The sequence below is a fragment of the Salvelinus namaycush genome, chromosome 4 (genome assembly GCF_016432855.1).
Source record: "Salvelinus namaycush isolate Seneca chromosome 4, SaNama_1.0, whole genome shotgun sequence".
Classification (NCBI taxonomy): Eukaryota; Metazoa; Chordata; class Actinopteri; order Salmoniformes; family Salmonidae; genus Salvelinus; species Salvelinus namaycush.
Window position 1 is genome coordinate 62,940,529 of NC_052310.1, and position 22,535 is coordinate 62,963,063.

The 22,535-nt window shown below is 40.8% G+C and overlaps 1 protein-coding gene across 3 annotated transcripts; it reads left to right on the forward strand.

The window, feature by feature from the left end:
• The first annotated feature begins 1,572 nt into the window (after positions 1 to 1,572).
• On the forward strand, positions 1,573 to 20,956 carry LOC120046708 (S-adenosylmethionine synthase-like). Of its 3 annotated transcripts, none has more exons than XM_038992145.1 (9): positions 1,573 to 1,818; positions 7,356 to 7,433; positions 7,975 to 8,097; positions 9,990 to 10,246; positions 15,780 to 15,905; positions 19,539 to 19,631; positions 19,811 to 19,993; positions 20,205 to 20,338; positions 20,629 to 20,956. In XM_038992145.1, the coding sequence occupies exons 1-9, from the start codon at positions 1,749 to 1,751 to the stop codon at positions 20,681 to 20,683; spliced, it is 1,119 nt and encodes a 372-aa protein (XP_038848073.1). In that variant the 5' UTR covers positions 1,573 to 1,748; the 3' UTR covers positions 20,684 to 20,956. The 3 variants fall into 3 exon arrangements, with proteins under 3 accessions (XP_038848073.1, XP_038848072.1, XP_038848074.1); XM_038992144.1 differs by having other exon boundaries at positions 20,676 to 20,955; XM_038992146.1 differs by lacking the exons at positions 1,573 to 1,818; positions 7,356 to 7,433 and adding an exon at positions 7,465 to 7,486 and having other exon boundaries at positions 20,676 to 20,955.
• Positions 20,957 to 22,535: the final 1,579 nt, after the last annotated feature.

Genomic DNA, 22,535 nt, shown 5'->3' on the forward strand with positions numbered 1-22,535 from the left:
CTATTTCTGCTTTTTGTGACTCCTATCTTTGGCTGGGAAAATGGCTGTGTTTTTCTGTGGCTATGTACTGACCTAACATAATCGTTTGGTGTGCTTTCGCCGTAAATCGTTTTTGAAATCAGACATATTGGCTGGATTCACAACATGTGTAGCTTTAATTTGGTGTCTTTCATGTGTGATTTCATGAAAGATTGATTTTTATAGTAATATATTTGAATTTGGTGCGCAGCATTTTTTCTGGCTTTTGGCCAAGTGGGACGTTAGCGTCCCACATATCCCAGAGAAGTTAACAAGTAATTTGTGGAGTGGTTGACAAAACTCCAACCTATGTGTATGTAAACTTCTGACTTCAACTGTATATTTATATGAGTAATAATGACAAATAAGGAATGAATGGATTTTGGAGCAGATTATGTTTAGCAGATGCTAGTAGACAAGCTTTATTAATCCCAACGAGAAATTTCGCTTTGCAGCTGTCAAAATACAAGAGAGCAACAATTAGATATAAAGTACATTGAATACAAGACTAAAATTACTTTAAAAATACTACGAATTTATGATACTGCTTTTACCATAATCTAAAAGTATAATACATTCCCAACACTGATTGCATCATCTAAAATACAGCATAAGTGTGATTTACACCGAAGTGTGTGTGTGTACAGTATCAGCTGTACTTTTATATTCAGTCACTGTCAGATCAGTGGATCAGTGAGTGAATGTAGCTTTTGACTCGTACTGTACATTGGATGACAGCACAATCATTTGGGCTTGGGCTCATTAAATGTCATTAATGTAGGGCTCATAAATGTAGGCTATTTAATATGTGGCTCAGGTAGCATCAGGTTTGCATTTTCATGCTGATCAAAGCGCTAATCAAATCCAGACATATTTATATGCTTTATAATGCTTTTGAATGACACATCCGGCTTTGGTGGGAAATACCGGGTCATAAGTGATTTATTCCCGGGATGGAACATTTGTAAAATACCGGGAAAATATTCAACCCTAACATCAACTATAGAAATGTTTATATTCGTCAATTCTCTCCATCTATTTTCCTATTAATAAAATGTGTTTTTTGTACACCCAGTTATATTGCCAAACCAAAGTAGCTGAGGAAAGGTATTTAGCAAGGTAGATTGCATCATATATAAAAGCCTCTCTTCTCTCTCTTCATACCTTTACACAGCCCCAGCTCAATCCTAATGGAGAGCTAACCAACCCGGAGAATAGAGGGGAGTGATAGTTTGCTTTCTACAGCCCAATAAAGGTATCTGGACTCCAGCAGCACCCAGTGGATGACAGAAGTTGTAGATTCCTTCCACCATTCAGGATTGTGGAAAGAACAAGGGTTTAATTGGGACTTCCCAAAATGTTAAATCCCCTCCATCAACAACTCCCCCCTGGAATGGTCTGTCCCATGGGTTCACCACATGATGTGTGTGTGTGTGTGTGTGTGTGTGTGTGTGTGTGTGTGTGTGTGTGTGTGTGTGTGTGTGTGTGTGTGTGTGTGTGTGTGTGTGTGTGTGTGTGTGTGTGTTTTATCTTATATATATAGGACCATGTGTGGATAGTCCAGGAGTTCTGTTGGATAGACAGACAGTCAATTGGCTGCACGGCTGCAACCCTCACTCTTTCTACCTTCTCGAGCAGGAATATAAAGCTCTCACCAGATCTATTTGGTTGCTGTTGAAGGAAACAGAGGAACTGTTTTTGAGTGGTTCTGAGCACCTGCCTGTGTCAAAATGAATGACACTCTGCTGGATGATGAGTCCTTCATGTTCACTTCGGAGTCTGTCGGAGAGGGACATCCAGGTGAGTCTTCTCCTGGCTCCATTTTACTTGCTCTTTACATGCTCTTTACCAGTACTCACAATTTCTTCTAGCCGTGGCCCCACAGCTATAGCAACATGCTCAATGAGAACCTACATCTGTGCCTGTCAGATGAAGTGTGAATAGTTACTCAATGTTGATAATGCACATTATATATTTGTTACATGGCTACAGTTTGACACAATCATTGTTCAAGTGTATATAGCCCTAAAATTCAAATCTGTATATCAAAGCCAGTTCCAGTACTTTTTTCATACTTCCCCTTTAATCAGGGACTGATTTAGACGGGTGCAATTAAATATCAGGAAGGACAGAAAAAACAGCAGTAGTTTGGACCTCGTGTCAAACTCATTCCATGGAGGGCTGAGTGTCTGAGGGTTTTCGCTCCACCCTTGTACTTGATTAATGAATTAAAGTCACTAATTAGTAAGGGACTCCCCTCACCTGGTTGTCTAGGTCTTAATTTAAAGGAAAAAACTAAAACCTAAGACACTTGGCCCTCTGTGGAATGAGTTTAACACCCCTGTCTTAGCGTAGATCTGAATACCCCTGGTATATGGTATGAGATATAAAAGATGGAAAATAAAATAAAATTAGACAGAATTGAACTAAATGTCTATATTTGCTCAAAAACTGATTACCGTACTGATGTAGAAACACAGCATAATGGTGCTCTATGACACAAAGATAGTATCTAGTCAGCCACTATAAGACCCTGGAGGTAGTTAATCTGTCTGTGCTCCTGGCAGACACATTTACTATGAGAGCATATGGATGGCTCTCTCTTTTTCTCACTTTGTCTCTCGCTTTCCCTCTCTCTCTGTCTCTCTCTCTCTCTCCCTGATGGGGGATATTGAGTAGAGAGGTCTGGTGTAGAATTGCATTGCTGAGAGAAAGGGAGAGAGAGAGTGACGTATGCTCCCACAGTGCACTATTGCCAGCACACAAACACATTCACACAAACAGTCTGATGTTGCATCACCCACCAATACAAGCACAGCGGTGGGTCGATAGTGACACAGTACATTGCACACACTGTTCCACAGAAATCAGTGAGTCAATTAAGTTTGATAAGTTGTGGTGTGTGTGTTTGGGGGGGGGGGGGGGTACAATGTTGCAGTTTGATTTGGCTCTTATTTTAACATGTTCATTCTGCTAAAGCAACCAATGGTCTGATGTCCCGTACACTCCGCCCCCTAAAACCATGTTAACTCCAACCACGTCCAATCAAAAATGCTAAAACCTATTCTGCCCTCTTTGGGCTAGATTAACCAAACCATGCTGACCCTGTGTGTGAGAATATCTACAGAAACATAAACAGTCATACAAAGATGCTGATTGTGAAAGGTATGAAAAGTTATCGTACTATTGCAATAAGCTAACTACGCAAGACTATTAGGGCCAAGTGAAGAGACAAAAAATGGGATGTGGTACTTAGAGGACTTTTTTATGCATGATAGTACTTTAAAAAAGTGTCAATATTTTGAGAATAATATTGCAATAATTCAAGAATAAACAATGAAGCAGGGGTGTTACGCAAAGGTGTCTGTGGGAGGGTTAATATAGGTAACCACACAGACTTGGATGAAATACCTCCTCTGAGTAAATTAGATATTTCTGTATTTCATTTTCAATACATTTGCAAACATTTCTAAAAACTTTGTCACTTTGTCATTATGGGGTATTGTGTGTAGATGGGTGAGATTTGTTTTAAATTCAGGCTGCAAAACAACAAAATGTGGAATAAGTCAAGGGGTAGGAATACTTTCTGAAGGCACTATATCCTAGGCCTTGCATGCAAAACTATGCAATACAGATGCAAATGCCCAAAGTCATCATTATCGCACATTAATAATCTTAATCTGGAGCTGAAGTTTACCACTGAATTTCAAGCCCTGGTGCAAAGGCTACATACAGATGTAGGATCTAAATTTGAGCCAGTTTGCTACAGCAGCAAAATAATCCTGGAGCAACAGGAAATGTGAATTATTATGTGGATTAGAACTTTAGAAGCCTTTTTAAACTCACCATTTTTTTGGTCTTTTTTTTACACTACAGGTTTGCATTTTCTCAGCAACAAAAGAGCAGTGGTGGGAAAAGTACTCAATTGTCTTACTTGAGTAAAAGTAAAGATACCTTAATAGAAAACACATCAAGTAAAAGTGAAAGTCACCCAGTAAAATACTACTTCAGTAAAAGTCTAAAAGTATGTGGTTTAAAATATACTTACAGTTGAAGTCGGAAGTTTACATACACTTAGGTTGGAGTAATTAAAACTTGTTTTTAAACCACTCCACAAATTTCTTGTTAACAAACTATAGTTTTGGCAAGTTGGTTAGGACATGTATTTTGTGCATGACACAATTCATTTTTCCAACAATTGTTTACAGACAGATTATTTCACTTATAATTCAGTGTATCACAATTCCAGTGGGTCAGAAGCTTACTATCCTACGATAGTTGACCGTGCCTTTAAACAGCTTAGAAAATTCCAGAAAATGATGTCATGGCTTTAGAAGCTTCTGATAGGCTAATTGACATCATTTGAGTCAATTGGAGGTGTACCTGTGGCTGTATTTCAAGGCCTACCTTCAAACTCAGTGCCTCTTTGGTTGGCATCATGGGAAAATCAAAAGAAATCAGCCAAGACCTCAGAAAAGAAATTGTAGACCTCCACAAGTCTGGTTCATCCTTGGGAGCAAATTCCAAATGCCTGAAGGTACCACGTTCATCTGTTCAAACAATAGTACGCAAGTATAAACACCATGGGACCACGCAGCCATCATACCGCTCAGGAAGGAGACTCGTTCTGTCTCCTAGAGATGAACGTACTTTGGTGCAAAAAAGTGCAAATCAATACCAGAACAACAGCAAAGGACCTTGTGAAGATGCTGGAGGAAACAGGAAGAAGCCACTGCTCCAAAACTGCCATAAAAAAGCCAGACTACGGTTTGCAACTGCACATGGGGACAAAGATCATACATTTTGGAGAAATGTCCTCTGGTCTGATGAAACAAAACTATAACTTTTTGGCCATAATGACCATCAATATGTTTGGCGGAAAAAGGGGGATTCTTGTAAGCCGAAGAACACCATCCCAACCGTGAAGCACGGGGGTGGCAGCATCATGTTGTGGGGGTGCTTTGCTGCAGGAGGGACTGGTGCACTTTACAAATAGATGGCATCATGAGGAGGAAAATTATGTGGATATATTGAAGCAACATCTCAATCAGTCAGGAAGTTAAAGCTTGGTCGCAAATGGGTCTTCCAAATGGACAATGACCCCAAGCATACTTTCAAAGTTGGGGAAAAATGGCTTAAGGACAACAAAGTCAAGGTATTGGAGTGGCCATCACAAAGCCCTGACCTCAATCCCATAGAAAATTTGTGGGCAGAACTGAAAATGTGTGTGTGAGCAAGGAGGCCTACAAACCTGACTCAGTTACACCAGCTCTGTCAGGAGGAATGGGCCAAAATTCACCCAACTTATTGTGGGAAGCTTGTGGAAGGCTACCCGAAACGTTTGACCCAAGTTAAACAATTTAAAGGCAATGCACCAAATACTAATTGAGTGTCTGTAAACTTCTGACTTGTGAAAAACTGAGTTTAAATGTATTTGGCTAAGGTGTATGTAAACTTCCGACTTCAACTGCAGTCCTAGGCCTGTGTTGTTGTTAGGTGGACTTATGGGCCAATTTGGCATTATTCCTATAAGTACACATGTGGAACTGCACAAAAATCGTTTTTGTTTTGTTTCAAACCATTTAGAAATGTGTATCCCAAATGTGTATCACAATTTCACACATTGGAACCATTATTTATAGAAATACCAATACACTATCCTGTTACATACTGTTAACTACAGAAGAGTATTAGGGCCGAGTGAAGAGAGAAAAAACGGCGATGGGTGGTGATACTTGGATACTTTTTTTTCGCCCTGGCTCCCTGTTGCTGTGTGCGCCACCATTGAAATGCATGAAGTTAGATGACCTGGTGAAACTATACTTTAGAATTGGCTTTAGTAACAAGGAAATCCTATCTCTTTTAGCACATAATAACCATATTATTATAAGTAGGCCTATTAGGACCTGGAAGAAGTTGTGCCACAGATTATCTTCAGAAGGAGAAACCACACGTATTCGTGGAAATACAGAAATATCTAATTTACATAAGTAATCACACCCCTGAGTCAAAACATGTTAGAATCACCTTTGGCAGCGGTTACTGCTGTGAGTCTTTCTGGGTGTCTCAAAGAGCTTTGCACACCTGGATTGTGCAATATTTGACAATTATTATTTTCAAAATGTTTCAAACTCTGTCAAATTGGTTGTTGATAAATGCTAGACAACCATTTTCAGGTCTTGCCATAGATTTTCAAACAGATTTAAGTAAAAACTATAACTCAGCCACTCAGGAGCATTCACTGTCTTCTTGGTAAGCAACTCCAGTGTATATTTGGACTTGTGTTTTAGGTTATTGTCTTGCTGAAAGGTGAATTCATCTCCCAGTGTCTGGTGGAAAGCAGACTGAACCAGGTTTCCACTAGGATTTTGCCTGTGCATAGCTTAATTCCATGTATTTTTTACCCTGAAAACCCCCCAGTCTTTAATGATTACAAGCCTACCCATAACATGATGCAGCCACCAGTATGCTTGAAAATATGGAGAGTGGTAGTCAGTAATGTGTTGCATTGGATTTGCACAAAACATAACACTTTGTAATCAGGACAAAAGGTTAACAGTATTTCACTTTTCATGAAACCTAATTTTGACCAGTTATTAACCTAACCACAGATCAAGCAAACTTAATCTAATAATTGTATCAAATTTTCTTTGTCACATGCTTCGTAAACAGCAGGTGTAGACTAACAGTGAAATGCTTACTTACGGGCCCTTCCCAGCAATGCAGAGAGAAAAATAATAGAAAAATAATAACACAAGGAATAAATACACAATGAGTAATGATAACTTGTACCAGTACCGAGTCGATGTGTAGGATTACGAATTAATTGAGGTAGATATAGGTAGGGGTAAAGTGACTTGGCAACAGAATAGACAATAGGCAGTAGCGGCAGCGTATGTGATGAGTCAAAAGTGCAAAAGGGGACTAAACGTTATGAATTTAACGTTCAAATCCTGTTGCTGCAGCATTATGTTTCTGTGACAATACAGGTCAAATTAAGATCCTACATCTGTACATTCCTACAGGTCTATTTGACTGTGTGGGGTGGGGTGTGGAAAACAGTTGTGAAAAATACTGCTCTTTTGTACTTTGGGATTATCCCCCAAAAAAGGAATGTGACACTTTTTAAAGATTTCACGAGTTCAATGGGTACAATCCTGTTCATGGGGATATTATTAATTCGCATCACGCTCAAATACACTTTGTTTCGGTGTTTCTTGATTCAAGCCATGTGCCGGGTGGCGGGCATCACTCCAACGACTCATTCATTTATTTGTGTCTACTTTATATCCTTTGTTCTTTTCATTTATTATTGTCCTCTTTCTGTCCTTTTCCAGACAAGATATGTGACCAGATCAGTGATGCTGTCCTGGATGCTCACCTGAAACAGGACCCAGATGCCAAGGTTGCCTGTGGTGAGTTAGAGGGGGACACATTTAAAGGAAACACACAGAATAACAGGGTCATGGTGAGTGAGGGGACACATTTAAGTGAAACACATAGACCAACAAAGCGAAATGTCCCAAAAGCATTTCACCATGCATTCCTTCTGTTCTGTCTAAAGGTAGCACTTCTTTCTGTTTTGTTTGAACTCAAACCCTTTGATTTAGTCTTACATAACTTCTTAATTTCCAAGAAAAAACTCAAGGAAATAAGCTTATTAGAACAGTTGGGACACACAACACATAAGAAACCCACTGACCCCATATTGGGATATTGACCTAATGTACATTCTACACTTATCTATGTCCACTATGAACTCAAAATTATTATTTGTTGTTGTTGTTGTTGTTGATTTTATCCCAAGATAGAGGTCTAAAAGTTCCAAATACCTTACCAATCAATTACACAACACTTGAGCCATACTTACATAGAATACCACTTATCTAAAGATAAGTGTCATTGGTTGTTATTACACAGTTATAAAGTGTTAATGGTTCTCTTCACCCTGTGTAGAGACGGTGTGCAAGACTGGCATGGTGCTGCTGTGTGGAGAGATCACGTCCCGGGCCAATGTAGACTACCAGAAGGTTGTCAGAGACACTATCAAACACATCGGCTACGACAACTCAGACAAAGGTGAGAAACAGGTTTCTGTTGTACTCAAACCAGTATGTTTCTACTGAACAAAAATATAAATGCAGCATGTAAAGTGTTGATCCCATGTATCATGAACTGAAATAAAAGATCCCCGAAATGTTCCATACACATAAAAAGCTTATTTCTCTCAAATGTTGTACACACATTTCTTTACATCCCTGTTAGTGAGCATTTCTTCTTTGCCAAAATAATCCATCCACCTGACAGGTGTGGCATATCAAGAAGCTGATTAAACAGCATGATCATTACTGTTCATTGCTCTACTCTTCACCTGAAAAAGGACCCAGATGCCAAGGTTGCCTGTGGTGAGTTAGAGGGGGACACATTTAAAGGAAACACACAGGGTCATGGTGAGTGAGGGGACACATTTAAGTGAAACACACAAACCAACAAAAGGCAAATGTCCCAAAAGCATTTCACCATGCATTCCTTCTGTTCTGTCTAAAGGTAGCACTTCTTTCCATTTTGTTTGAACTCAAACCCTTTGATTTAGTCTTACATAACTTCTTAATTTCCAAGAAAAAACTCAAGGAAATAAGCTTATTAGAACAGTTGGGACACACAACACATAAGAAACCCACTGACCCCATATTGGGATATTGACCTAATGACACAAGTGTTCTCTTCTCTACCAACGTTGTTTTAGACAATTCGGCAGTACGTCCAACCGGCCTCACAACCACAGACCATGTGTAACCATGCCAGTCCAGGACCTCCACATCCAGCTTCTTCACCTGCAGGATCGTCTGAGACAAGCCACCCGGACAGCTGAGGAAACTGTGGGTTTGCATACCCAAAGAATTCGGTTATGCAGAAACTGTCTCAGGGAAGCTCATGTGCGTGCTCATCGTCCTCACCAGTTTCTTGACCTGACTGCAGTTTGGCGTCGTAACCAATTTAAGTGGGCAAATGCTCACCTTCGATGACCACTGGCACGCTGGAGAAGTGTGCTCTTTGCGGATTTCAACTGTACCGGGCAGATGGCAGATGGCAGACGGCGTGTATGGCGTTGTGTGGACGAGCGGTTTGCTGATGTCAACATTGTGAACAGAGTGCCCTATGGTGTTGGTGGGGTTATCGTATGGGCAGGCATAAGCTATGGACAATGAACACAATTGCATTTTATCGATGGCAATTTGAATGCACAGACATACCGTGACGAGATCCTGAGGCCCATTGTCGTGCCATTCATCCACCGCCATCACCTCATGTTTCAGCATGACAATGCACAGCCCCATGTCGCAATGATCTGTGCACAATTCCTGGAAGCCGAAAATGTCCTAGTTCTGCCATGGCCTGCATACTCACCAGACATGTCACCCATTGAGCAGTTTGGGATGCTCTGGAATAATGTGTACGACAGCGTGTTCCAGTTCCCACCATTATCCAGCAACTTCGCACAGCCATTGAAGAGGAGTGGGATAACATTCCACAGGCCACAATCAACAGCCTGATCAATTCTATTCCGAAGGAGATGTCGCGCTGCATGAGGCAAATGGTGGTCACACCAGATACTGACAGGTTTTCTGATCCACAACCTTACCTTTTTTAAGGTATCTGTGACCAACAGATGCATATCTGTATTCCCAGTCATATGAAATCCATAGATTCGGGCCTAATGAATCTTTCAATTTACTGATTTCCTTATATGAACATTAACTCAGTAAAATCTTTGAAATTGTTGCATATTGCATTTATATTTTTTGGTGAGTGTACATACTATAGTGTAGATTGCATAATGTAGAAAATCAGAAACATACTAGAGGAGTAATCATGACCCTCTGTCTCTCTTTCCTCCCTCTTTCTCTTCCTCTCTCCCCCCCTCTCTCTCTTTCTGTCTCTACCTTTCTCCCTCCTCTCTCTCTCCCCAGGTTTTGACTATAAGACGTGCAATGTGTTGGTGGCTCTGGAGCAGCAGAGTCCAGACATCGCTCAGGGTGTCCACATCGACAGGAAAGAGGAGGATATGGGAGCTGGAGACCAGGGTCTGATGTTTGGCTATGCTACAGACGAGACAGAGGAGTGCATGCCTCTCACCATCGTCTTGGCTCACAAACTGAATTCCAAGATGGCCGAACTCAGACGCAACGGAACCATCCCCTGGCTCCGCCCAGACTCTAAAACACAGGTGAGACTGAGAGAATTACCAATGAACTCTCTCTCTCTCTCTCCCTCTTTCTCTCTCTGGGGGAGATATACAGTTGAAGTCGGAAGTTTACATACACCTTAGCCAAATACATTTAAACTCCGTTTTTCACAATTCCTGACATTTAATCCTAGTAAAAATTCCCTGTCTTAGGACAGTTAGGGTCACCACTTTATTTTAAGAATGTGAAATGGCAGAATAATAGTAGAGGGAATGATTTATTTCAGCTTTTATTTATTTCATCACATTCCCAGTGGGTCAGAAGTTTACAGACACTCAATTAGTATTTGGTGCATTGCCTTTAAATTGTTTAACTTGGGTCAAACGTTTCGGGTAGCCTTCCACAAGCTTCCCACAATAAGTTGGGTGAATTTTGGCCCATTCCTCCTGACAGAGCTGGTGTAACTGAGTCAGGTTTGTAGGCCTCCTTGCTCGCGCACGCTTTTTCAGTTCTGCCCACAAATTCTCTATTGGATTGAGGTCAGGGCTTTGTGATGGCCACTCCAATACCTTGAATTTGTTGTTTAAGCCATTTTGCCACAACTTTGGAAATATGCTTGGGGTCATTGTCCATTTGGAAGACCCATTTGCAACCAAGCTTTAACTTCCTGACTGATGTCTTGAGATGTTGCTTCAATATATCCACATAATTTTCCTCCCTCATGACGCCATCTATTTTCTGAAGTGCACCAGTCCCTCCTGCAGCAAAGCCCCCCCCCCCCCACAACATGATGCTGCCACCCCCATGCTTCAAGGTTGGGATGGTGTTCTTCGACTAGCAAGCCTCCTCCTTTTCCCTCCAAACATAACGATGGTCATTATGGCCAAACAGTTACATTTTTCTTTCATCAGACCAGAAGACATTTCTCAAAAAAATACGATCTTTGTCCCCATGTGCAGTTGCAAACCGTAGTCTGACTTTTTATGGCGGTTTTGGAGCAGTGGCTTCTTCCTTGGTGAGCGGCCTTTCAAGTTATGTCGATATAGGACTCGTTTTACTGTGCATATAGATACTTTGTACCCGTTTCCTCCAGCATCTTCACAAGGTCCTTTGCTGTTGTTCTGTGATTGATTTGCACTTTTCGCACCAAAGTACGTTCATCTCTAGGAGGCAGAACACGTCTCCTTTCTGAGTGGTATGACGGCTGCATGGTCCCATGGTGGTTATACTTGTGTACTATTGTTTGTACAGATGAACGTGGTACCTTCAGGAGTTTGGAAATTGCTCCCAGGGATGAACCAGACATGTGGTGGTCTACAATTTTTTTTTCCGAGGTCTTGGCTGATTTCTTTTGATTTTCCCATGATGTCGGCTGTGGTCTCGTCAATCATAGCAAACGGTCTGGTTCCATTTCAACCTCTACACCCTTCTCTTAGCTCCTACCTCTTCTCCTAGCACCTACTCCCTTCAATGTTCACTGATCTAAAAGGATTGGAGAGGTGTCAGTAATGTGGTGGAAGCTCCACTGAGGTTGCCCTAAACTACACGTCTAGCATCCAAGTTGGGAGAAGGAGCAAGGAGCTGAAATGGAACAGACCCAAATCCAATGGATTCTTTCCTCAGGCAGCTGTAACCTTATGGGTAATTCTCAAGCAATTCTCAAATTCCTGAATTATGAGCGGGAAGTGAAGAGGGAAGGGTCTTCAGTTTTAGGGGGTATTTTTGAAGGGGGCTGGAAAAGGAATGGCCCAAAATAGGATCTTGTGAGAGGGATTACATTCAGGCATGAGTTTAATTCCAGCAGCTGTAAATTTGCATTTTTGAGGTGACTCCAGACTGGTGAGCTTCAATTGATTGATTGGTTGATGCAGCCAGAACATTATATAAAAGCCATTCACATCTGAAGGGAAGTTCAGTCAGTTCACCAAGGCCCTCAGAAAATGTTATTGATATCTGATAACATTGACAGGCACGTGTCTTGGCTTCAGGACTAAACATAATAAAGACAAACATGTAGCAGAACATGTGATGATATTAATTAACAGTGCAAATTGTCCAAACAGATCCTCAAGGTAGATTGATGATTTTAAAGATGTTATTAAACCATAAACAGATATAGCTCATTAACCTATATGGTCCAAATAACGATGATCCATGCTTCTTTAAAAAAATATATAATAATTTATCAACCCTACAAGCAACACTAGACTCTATTATTATGGTGGGAGATTTTAATATGGTTTTAAATACCTCTATGGACCGTAAAGGAAATCACACTGCAAACTATCACCCCAGGCACTTAAGGAAATCATGAATGTCATGGATATATTGGAATTAGTGAATATATGGAGGCTTACTGTAAGTACCCTGACCTAGTGAGATATACATGGCGGAGGCTTAGTCAAGCTAGTCATTTTGATTACTTTCTTATGTCATTCTCTCTGGCACCAAAAGATTAAAAAGTGTTGATAGGGGACAGAATGCGGTCGGACCATCACATAATTGGCATATACACTGCTCAAAAAAATAAAGGGAACACTTAAACAACACAATGTAACTCCAAGTCAATCACACTTCTGTGAAATCAAACTGTCCACTTAGGAAGCAACACTGATTGACAATAAATTTCACATGCTGTTGTGCAAATGGAATAGACAAAAGGTGGAAATTATAGGCAATTAGCAAGACACCCCCAATAAAGGAGTGGTTCTGCAGGTGGTGACCACAGACCACTTCTCAGTTCCTATGCTTCCTGGCTGATGTTTTGGTCACTTTTGAATGCTGGCGGTGCTTTCACTCTAGTGGTAGCATGAGACGGAGTCTACAACCCACACAAGTGGCTCAGGTAGTGCAGCTCATCCAGGATGGCACATCAATGCGAGCTGTGGCAAGAAAGTTTGCTGTGTCTGTCAGCGTAGTGTCCAGAGCATGGAGGCGCTACCAGGAGACAGGCCAGTACATCAGGAGACGTGGAGGAGGCCGTAGGAGGGCAACAACCCAGCAGCAGGACCGTTACCTCCGCCTTTGTGCAAGGAGGAGCACTGCCAGAGCCCTGCAAAATGACCTCCAGCAGGCCACAAATGTGCAATTTGGATCCCTTCACCGCCTCATAGCGAATCTAGATACTTATTTAACCTCTCTGGATTACAACCAAATTATGATTACGTATTGGATCACAAAAAAATACTACTTTTACATTACCATGTAGTTTACCAATAAAATGTTCTGATGCTGATGTGGATATACTCGGTATACTTATCCCGAAAGAAAGAAATGATCTCACTCCAATAAATGTTAATAGAAAGTTAGCAAAAATAGATAAGATCTTGCTACCATGGAAAGGAAAATACCTGTCTATTTGTGGAAAAATCACCATGATTAACTCTTTAGTCATATCCCAGTTTACCTATTTGCTTATGGTCTTGCCTACACCCAGCAACCTGTTTTTTAAAATTATATAAGCAAAAAATATTCAATTTTATTTGGAATGGAAGGCCAGCAAAAATTAAAAGGGCCTATTTATATGATGAATATGAATTCTGAGGGCAAAAAATATTAAATATTAAAGCATTAGACCTCTCATTAAATGCGTGAGTTATACAAAAGTTATACTTAAATCCGAACTGGTTCTCTAGCAAATTAGTAAGAATGTCTTACCCCTTGTTGAAGAACTTTTTTCCTTTATTCAGATTACAACCTCTCACTTTTGGTTATTTGAAAATGAAATAATCTCCAAAGTATTTCTATTTTTAAAACAAGCCATAGAAAGTTGGTTGCAATTTGAGTTTTATCCACCAGAAAAGACAGAAAAAATAATACAACAAATATTGTGGTTAAATTAAATATACTAATTGATTAAAAAAATTACAAAAAATTTAAATAAATAAAAAAGGTATCATCTTGGTAAATTATATCATAAACAGGACTGGTAGAGTTATGTCACACATGCAGCTAACAAAAATATATGGAAATGTCTGCTCTACCCAAAATTAGAATCAACTAATTGCAGCATTACTGCAAACATGGAAGAGACAAGTGGAAGGGGGTAAAAGTAAGGAACTTGTCTGTCAGCCCTGCATTAAAGACCAAAATTGGTTAAAGAAAATTGTGATAAATAAAAAACGTATACCAGTTCCATTTAAGGACCAAAAAAAAGACAGCTGTGCCATATAGATTGCAAAAGTGTTGGGAAGAGATTTGATGTACCGATTCCATGGCACATGGTTAATGAACTGATACGCAAAATGATCCCGGGTTCAAAACTTATCATTTTTAAATTAAAATTATTATACAAATGTATTGTTCCAATAGAATGATATATACTGTATGTGGGGGATACAACCTTCCCAGCTCTGCAGATTTTGCTGTGAAGAGACAGAGGCATCAGATCATTTTTTTTGGTACTGTCCAAATGTAGCTTGTATTTGGTCACATGTCCAGGAATGGCTGAAGAATTGCAACATTTACCTGGAGCTAACTCTGCAGATAGCACTACTGGGTGATTTGAAAAGTCATAGCCAATCGATCAATAATATTATAACACTTTTAGCAAAAAAATTGATCTTTAATTTATAATCTGTCGAAACTATGAGAGTTCAGAACTTTTGTGAAACATCACAGCACAGTTGAAAAATATATGGCAAATAGAAATCCAATATGGATGGTGTTAAGAGATAGATGGGAGTGGTTGAATGGAGCTGAAGGGTGGGACTAATAACAACAAGTTAACTCATGTAAAATATACTTTGTCCGTAAAATGTATATAGGTTCAGAACTTTTGTGAAACAGCACAGTTAAAAATATATGGCAAATAGAAATCAAACTGGATCGACATCAGAAATAGATGAGAAAGGTTGAGTGTATAGTATGTATAAGCTGGAAGTTGAAGCCTAAGTGTTGTTGTTTCATTAGTTTACTCCAATTAGGGGAGGGGTGGTAGGGTTAGTCAGAAAATAATAAAGGAAAATATATTTTTTTTAAGTATATGTATATACACTACTGTTCAAAAGTTTGTGGTCACTTAGAAATGTCCTTGTTTTTGAAAGAAAAGTATATTTTTTGTCCATTAAAATAACATCAAATTGATCAGAAATACAGTGTAGACATTGTTAATGTTGTAAATGACTATTGTAGCTGGACAAGGCAGATTTTTTTATGGAATATCTACATAGGCGTACAGAGGCCCATTATCAGCAACAATCACTCCTGTGTTCCAATGGCACGTTGTGTTAGCTAATCCAAGTTTATCATTTTAAAAGGCTAATTGATCATTAGAAAAACCTTTTGCAATCATGTTAGCACAGCTGAGAATAGACTAGTTGAGTATCTGGAGCATCAGCATTTGTGGGTTCAATTAAAGGCTCAAAATGGCCAGAAACAAAGAACTTTCTTCTGAAACTCATCAGTCTATTCTAGTTCTGAGAAATGAAGGCTATTCCATGCGAGAAATTGCCAAGAAACTGAAGATCTCGTACCATGCTGGGTACAACTCCCTTCACAGAACAGCACAAACTGTCTCTAACCAGAATAGCTATCAGAATAGCTATCTCATCGCTATCTCCTCTTCTTCATCAGGTGACGGTGCACTATGAGCAGGAGAACGGGGCAGTGATCCCTATAAGGGTCCACACCGTGGTCATCTCTGTTCAACATGACGACTTCATCGGCCTGGAGGAACAGAAGAAGGTGCTCAAGGAAACGGTATGTACTCAGGACCTGCCCTCCATTAGGCAAGATTAGGCGGTCGCTTATGGCAGCACTTGAATTTGGGGCGTCATTTTGGAAATTGGCTACCGCCCTCCGGCGCCCCTGATCCCCAGCCACCAGCTAATAGTCATTGCTGCATCTCAGCCACCCACCCCATTCCCGCTTCTCCCGAAGTTCACTCTCCCTATCCTTGGTAGCTATGGTTATATGTGTGTTTTTAGGGGATTATCCAATTGTGAAACATTAATAAAAATGAATCTGCCAATTAAACTATTGTATTGTTTTTTATGTTTGTGTGTGATGAAGATGATTGGTGATTAAGGCAGTAGCCTAACCTAGCCTGTTAATGTTAGCTAGCTACTAGTGGAAATCATTTCAGCTGAAGTAAGCTATAGAGATTTGCAACCAAATTTTCTACCATGTCTAAGAGACAATAACCATCAGGAAGTGAATATATATTTTAAAAAACTGATAAGAAAAGAGGCACAATCTCTAAACCAAAGAGATGAAACCAAGAGCTGAAATTGATCAGCATGCAGCAATGTCCATCAGCCGGTGTGGAGAACGATAAGCCGCCAAGGACAGGCCGTTAATTCGCAGAGACTGACGAGCCTCCGTTCACTGGTTCTAGCAGCCAAGAGGACGAACCGGAGGAGTCCGAGCCATCTACTTCCACCGATGATGACAGCACTCTGGGTAGACAAGAACAGGTGGTCGCACCAGGCCTAGCCACATCTCCAAACAATGCCGGCAGAGACCTTACTATCTGGGACCCGGACTCAGATTAGTTGCTCCACGTCCCCGATGACAGTGGTGCTGCTGCTGCTAAATCCGACTCCCAGACAAAAAACATAAAAGATCCCGGTGAGTGGCCCAAATATATGAATGGATCTTTACGGGATATGTTAGTGCAGGCTGGGCCACATCAGAATAAGGAGGGGAATTTCCCAAGAGATTTTCGGTGGCCCAATACAATAGGAGAATGGCAAACGGGCAGAGAGTGGAGAGACCATGGCTTGTTTATTCCAAGCAAAACAATAAAGCCTTCTGTTTTTGCTGCAAACTTCTTTCACACTAGTGCAAATCTGCGCTGATCAGGGATGGAACCAGCGACTGGAAGAATCTGTGCCACCGCCTCAGCTCACAGGAGAAGTCGCATGACCGCCTAGATAGTTTCCAGAGGTGGAAGGAGCTGGAGATCAGGCTGGTGTCTAAGCAAACTATCGATGCCCAATCCCAACGGGCTATTGACGGAGAGACTCTCCATTGGCAGCAGGTGTAGCAGAGGCTCATAGCCCTGATACGCATAATGGCCACCCAGAACATTGTGCTTGGTGGGACCACTGACAGGCTGAACGAGCCAAATAATGGGAACTTTCTGAAGTTTGTGGAAATGCTGGGTGTCTTAAACACAATTCGTTAAGGCTGGGTCATTGACAGAAAGCTTGTTTTACACTGCTCCAGCGAAACGAGGCCCACCATGCATTTATGAAAGCACTTGTTTCCAAAGCTCAAACGATCTCACTCTTTTTACAGTTCTACAGGAATTTTTAATGATGGGTAATATATGTTAAATATGTGTTATTTTTATTGTAACAATTGTGGGGTCCTACCATGTGTGATAATAGGTGTCATATTATTAATCAGAAACTATGTTTGATTGCAACATTGTAACTCTCTGATGCAGGGGTTAAAGTACATTTCCTTTCTGCCCGGTAATGGACCTCCTATTTGTGCACGCGCGCACCAACTATTTTTATGGGCCTAATTATAGATTTACATATAGAATTGGAGCCTATTTCGTCCTATTCAAAAACGTGGTAGGCTTACCTGTTTGACAAACACAATTATGCTATCCATAGAAGTCGGTATAGCCAAATCCTCCAATACTGTCGCATGCACTCCTAAAATACCTCCGTGTCTGGTAAGGGCTTGGTGTGTTTGGGTGTTAGGGCTCAAATTGAGTGAGGGTATCCCATACCCTTTGTTAAAGAAAAGGGGAAAAGGATACCTACTGGTACTGCAGGTATAAATACATAAGATGTAACGGTTGTCGTCGGTGGAAGGAGAGGACCAAAGCGCAGCGTGGTTAGTGTTCATCTTATTTAATAATAATCCAAAACTGAACACTTCAAATTACAAAACAACAAAGTGAAAACCGAAACAGTTCTGTCTGGTGCAGACACACAAAGACTGAAAACAACCACCCACGAAACCCAACAGAAAACAGGCTACCTAAATATGGTTCCCAATCAGGGACAACGATTGACAGCTGCCTCTGATTGAGAACCATATCAGGCCAAACACAGAAATAGAAAATCATAGAAAAACTAACATACACAACCCACCCAACTCACGCCCTGACCATACTAAAACAAAAGACAAAACAAAGGAACTAAGGTCAGAACGTGACATAAGAAGAATCCAGATTATATAAAGCATTCTATAACAATGCTTAACTCCATGATTCCTTATGGTAGAAACAAGCTTTAAATAACCCAAAAAGACGTGACTCCAATGCATATGGGGATATATTGATTTCTCTCTGTGACATTCTGAAGTTGAGCTGCAGCCTATAATATTCAAGGAGACAAACAAATTGACTTTGATATTCTGTCCTTATTAATTGAGCTTTTCACTCTCTGAAAAGAGAATATGTCTTTTTAAACCCAGGCAGCTTTTAGGGAAGCACTTCTGTTTTTTGGTTATTTAATTTTTTAACTAGACAAGTCAGTTAAGAGCAAATTCTTATTTTCAATGACAACATAGGAACAGTGCGTTAACTGCCTTGTTCAGGGGTAGAATGACAGATTTGTACCTTGTCAGCTCGGTGGATTCAATCTTGCAACCTTACAGTTACTAGTCCAACACTCTAACCACTAGGCTACCTGCCACTAGCTACCTACCCGCCGCAATAGAGGAGTAGAGGCTAAGTTGAGCCTTACATTTTTCTGCGTTAGAGCGTCTGTCTGGGTGGAAAGGTAACTTTTGAAAGATTAAAATATTTGCAAACAGCGTTGTATACAAGACACTCTGGTTTGACATTAGAGAAATATGGTGAGAATGCCTATTTCTCTCTCCATTCTTACCTGAAACTTCTATTTTCATTATCCTCCTTTCTTTTGAGACTTTTTCAGCCCAACATTTTATTTTGATTGCAAGATGTTTTTCCCCAATCAACACACACAGAAATCTACAAAACGAATGTAATAGACATTGGTGATTTTATCAATGTAATGACATTGAACTGATTATATAGCCTAATTGTTGTTTAATTTGTAGTATAGGACTATGAATTGGGCTGTTAATGTTCCTCCAACTTTTAGCTGACAAAAAAATTGGCCCAAGGCCAAACCTATTGCCAACCCCTGCTGTACATAGTCTAGCGGGGGATGGGAGGTCAGCGGCAGGTTTTTGTCTCGCCTAGGGCGGCAGAATGTTCAGGGCCAGCCCTGTGCATGCTAGATGATACGGCTAGGAAGTTAATTGAAATTCCAATTCAAGTATTTTTTCTAAACTTGGCCAAAGTATCTGTATGTGTGGCTCTGGTGGTGGATGCAATGTAAAGCACTTTGATGCGTATTGAAAGGCTCCATAAAAATGTGCTATATTATTCCCTCCTATCAGGTGATCCAGGCAGTGGTTCCAGCTAAGTATCTGGATGATAAGACCATCTACCATCTGCAGCCCAGTGGACGCTTCGTCATCGGAGGACCCCAGGTGAATGTCATAACCTAAATGGGTGCAATCACACATGTAAATAGACACAAGTTCACTCACCTCACCTACACACACACACACAAACACACAGCTCATTCTTTAAAGACCAAAGGATATTATGCAAGATAAACCTCAAAACAAACACAATATCAACTCCTACTATCTTCTTCCTCTGCCAGGGTGATGCTGGAGTGACAGGTAGGAAGATCATCGTTGATACGTACGGAGGCTGGGGGGCCCACGGTGGTGGAGCTTTCTCTGGTAAAGACTTCTCCAAGGTGGACCGCTCGGCTGCCTATGCTGCCCGCTGGGTGGCCAAGTCCCTGGTCACGGCCAAACTGTGCAGGAGGGTGCTGGTTCAGGTGAGGTCTTATCATGGTTCTCCTGGTTTTCGTAGTTCTACTCCACAATAAAATAGCAACCAAATACATCAGTTCTCCTGACAGAGCTGACATCAGCTAATGACTTTTGACTTTATATTGTCATGATTGTCAATACCGCTGTAGGTTTTATCAGTGGTTGTCTCAAAATGTTGACATGAGCATTGAGGGCATTATGTCTGTGTGACTGTAGGTATCCTACGCCATCGGAGTGGCCCACCCTCTGTCCATCTCCGTGTTCACCTACGGCTCATCACAGAAGTCTGAGAGAGAGCTGCTGCATATCGTCAACAAGAACTTTGACCTACGACCTGGTGTCATCGTCAGGTAAACACCTCACCTCTAAAGTCACATCATCTTGTCGTCATCAAAGGAAAACTGTTGTTTGTTATACATAGATAATCTCACACAACAATAAATTAACCAGAGGTCTATATCAGGCTTAAGGTACATTTTTGTCCATATTATTATCTCAATTAAAGAACCCATCTCGAGAGCTGCAAACCCCTCTAAAGTTGTAAGTCATGCTTATCATGTCATTGAGAGATTTGTGTGGACATTTACATTACACAAGCAGTGGTAGTGTACATTTGTGTATCAAATGGTGTGTGTTACAGGTGTGTCTTTCCCACCTCTGATGTGTGTTTTATCGCTCGCTGCACAGGGAGCTGAACCTGAAGAGGCCAATCTACCAGAACACAGCGTGCTACGGCCACTTTGGCCGGAGTGAATTCACCTGGGAAGTCCCTAAAGAGCTCACCTACTAAACATCCCCTCCTGGTGGTCAAATATATAACGAGCTGATGTGGAGATAGAAAACAGGCCCCCTCTACAGGTTACAACCACAAATGGTTCTGCTTTTTCATTGGCTAGTGTTGAGGTTAAAGGGATACTTCGGGATTTTGGCAACGAGGCCCTTTATCTACTTCCGCAGAGTCAGATGAACTTGATTATGCTAGCAGATCCCCATAGACTTCCAGTCATTGCGCTAACACTAGTTAGCATTCGCTTGTGAAACTACCTCTAACTTCCTTCATACTGGACACAGTTATGTAAAAATGGTAGAGGTAGTTTCACAAGCGAATGCTAACTAGCGTTAGCGCAATGACAAAGTCTATGGGGATCTGCTAGCATAATCAAGTTCATCTGACTCTGGGGAAGTAGATGGATGGCCTCATTGCCAAAATCCCGAAGCATTCCTTTATGTTTTATGGTTTGGAGTTATGATTAGGGTAAAAGGTAAGGTTTGGGCTAGTGCTGATCAATCATTAATGTTGTTGCAGCCCATAGAGTGGGATTTGTTTGTTTATTCTTCTTGTCATCTCTCTTCTCACTCCCTCCCTCTCTCTCTCAAACAAAACCAAATCAAATCAAATGTATTTATAAAGCCCTTCTTACATCAGCTGATATCTCAAAGTGCTGTACAGAAACCCAGCCTAAAACCCCAAACAGCAAGCAATGCAGGTGTAGAAGCACGGTGGCTAGGAAAAACTCCCAAGAAAGAACTCCCAAAATGTATTTTTGATACTGTCGCAAAGCTAACTAACAAGCAGCATTCTCCAAGTGAGGATGGCTTTCACTTCAGCAGTAATAAATTCATGAACTTCTTTGAGGAAAAGATCATGATCATTAGAAAGCAAATTACGGACTCCTCTTTAAATCTGCGTATTCCTCCAAAGCTCAGCTGTCCTGAGTCTGCACAACTCTGCCAGGACCTAGGATCAAGAGAGACACTTAAGTGTTTTAGTACTATATCTCTTGACACAATGATGAAAATAATCATGGCCTCTAAACCTTCAAGCTGCATACTGGACCCTATTCCAACTAAACTACTTAAAGAGGTGCTTCATGTGCTTGGCCCTCCTATGTTGAACATAATAAACGGCTCTCTATCCACCGGATGTGTACCAAACTCACTAAAAGTGGCAGTAATAAAGCCTCTCTTGAAAAGCCAAACCTTTACCCAGAAAATATAAAAAACTATCGGCCTATATCGAATCTTCCATTCCTCTCAAAAATGTTAGAAAAAGCTGTTGCGCAGCAACTCACTTCCTTCCTGAAGACAAACAATGTATACGAAATGCTTCAGTCTGGTTTTAGACCCCATCATAGCACTGAGACTGCACTTGTGAAGGTGGTAAATGACCTTTTAATGGCATCAGACCGAGGCTCTGCATCTGTCCTCGTGCTACTAGACCTGAGTGCTGCCTTTGGTACCATCGATCACCACATTCTTTTGGAGAGATTGGAAACCCAAATTGGTCTACACGGACAAGTTCTGGCCTGGTTTAGATCTTATCTGTCGGAAAGATATCAGTTTGTCTCTGTGAATGGTTTGTCCTCTGACAAATCAACTGTAAATTTCGGTGTTCCTCAAGGTTCCGTTTTAGGACCACTATTGTTTTCACTATATATTTTACCTCTTGGGGATGTCATGTGAAAACATAATGTTAACTTTCACTGCTATGCGGATGACACACAGCTGTACATTTCAATGAAACATGGTGAAGCCCCAAAATTGCCC

What these genes read in the sequence shown, in the direction of transcription:
- LOC120046708 (XM_038992144.1), top strand. Translation starts at nt 1,749, where the DNA reads ATGAATGACACTCTGCTGGATGATGAGTCCTTCATGTTCACTTCGGAG. An exon ending in TGTCGGAGAGGGACATCCAG is followed by an intron (nt 1,819 to 7,355) that starts GTGAGTCTTCTC and finishes GTCCTTTTCCAG; the next exon opens with ACAAGATATGTGACCAGATC. An exon ending in GCAGGAGGGTGCTGGTTCAG is followed by an intron (nt 19,994 to 20,204) that starts GTGAGGTCTTAT and finishes GTGTGACTGTAG; the next exon opens with GTATCCTACGCCATCGGAGT.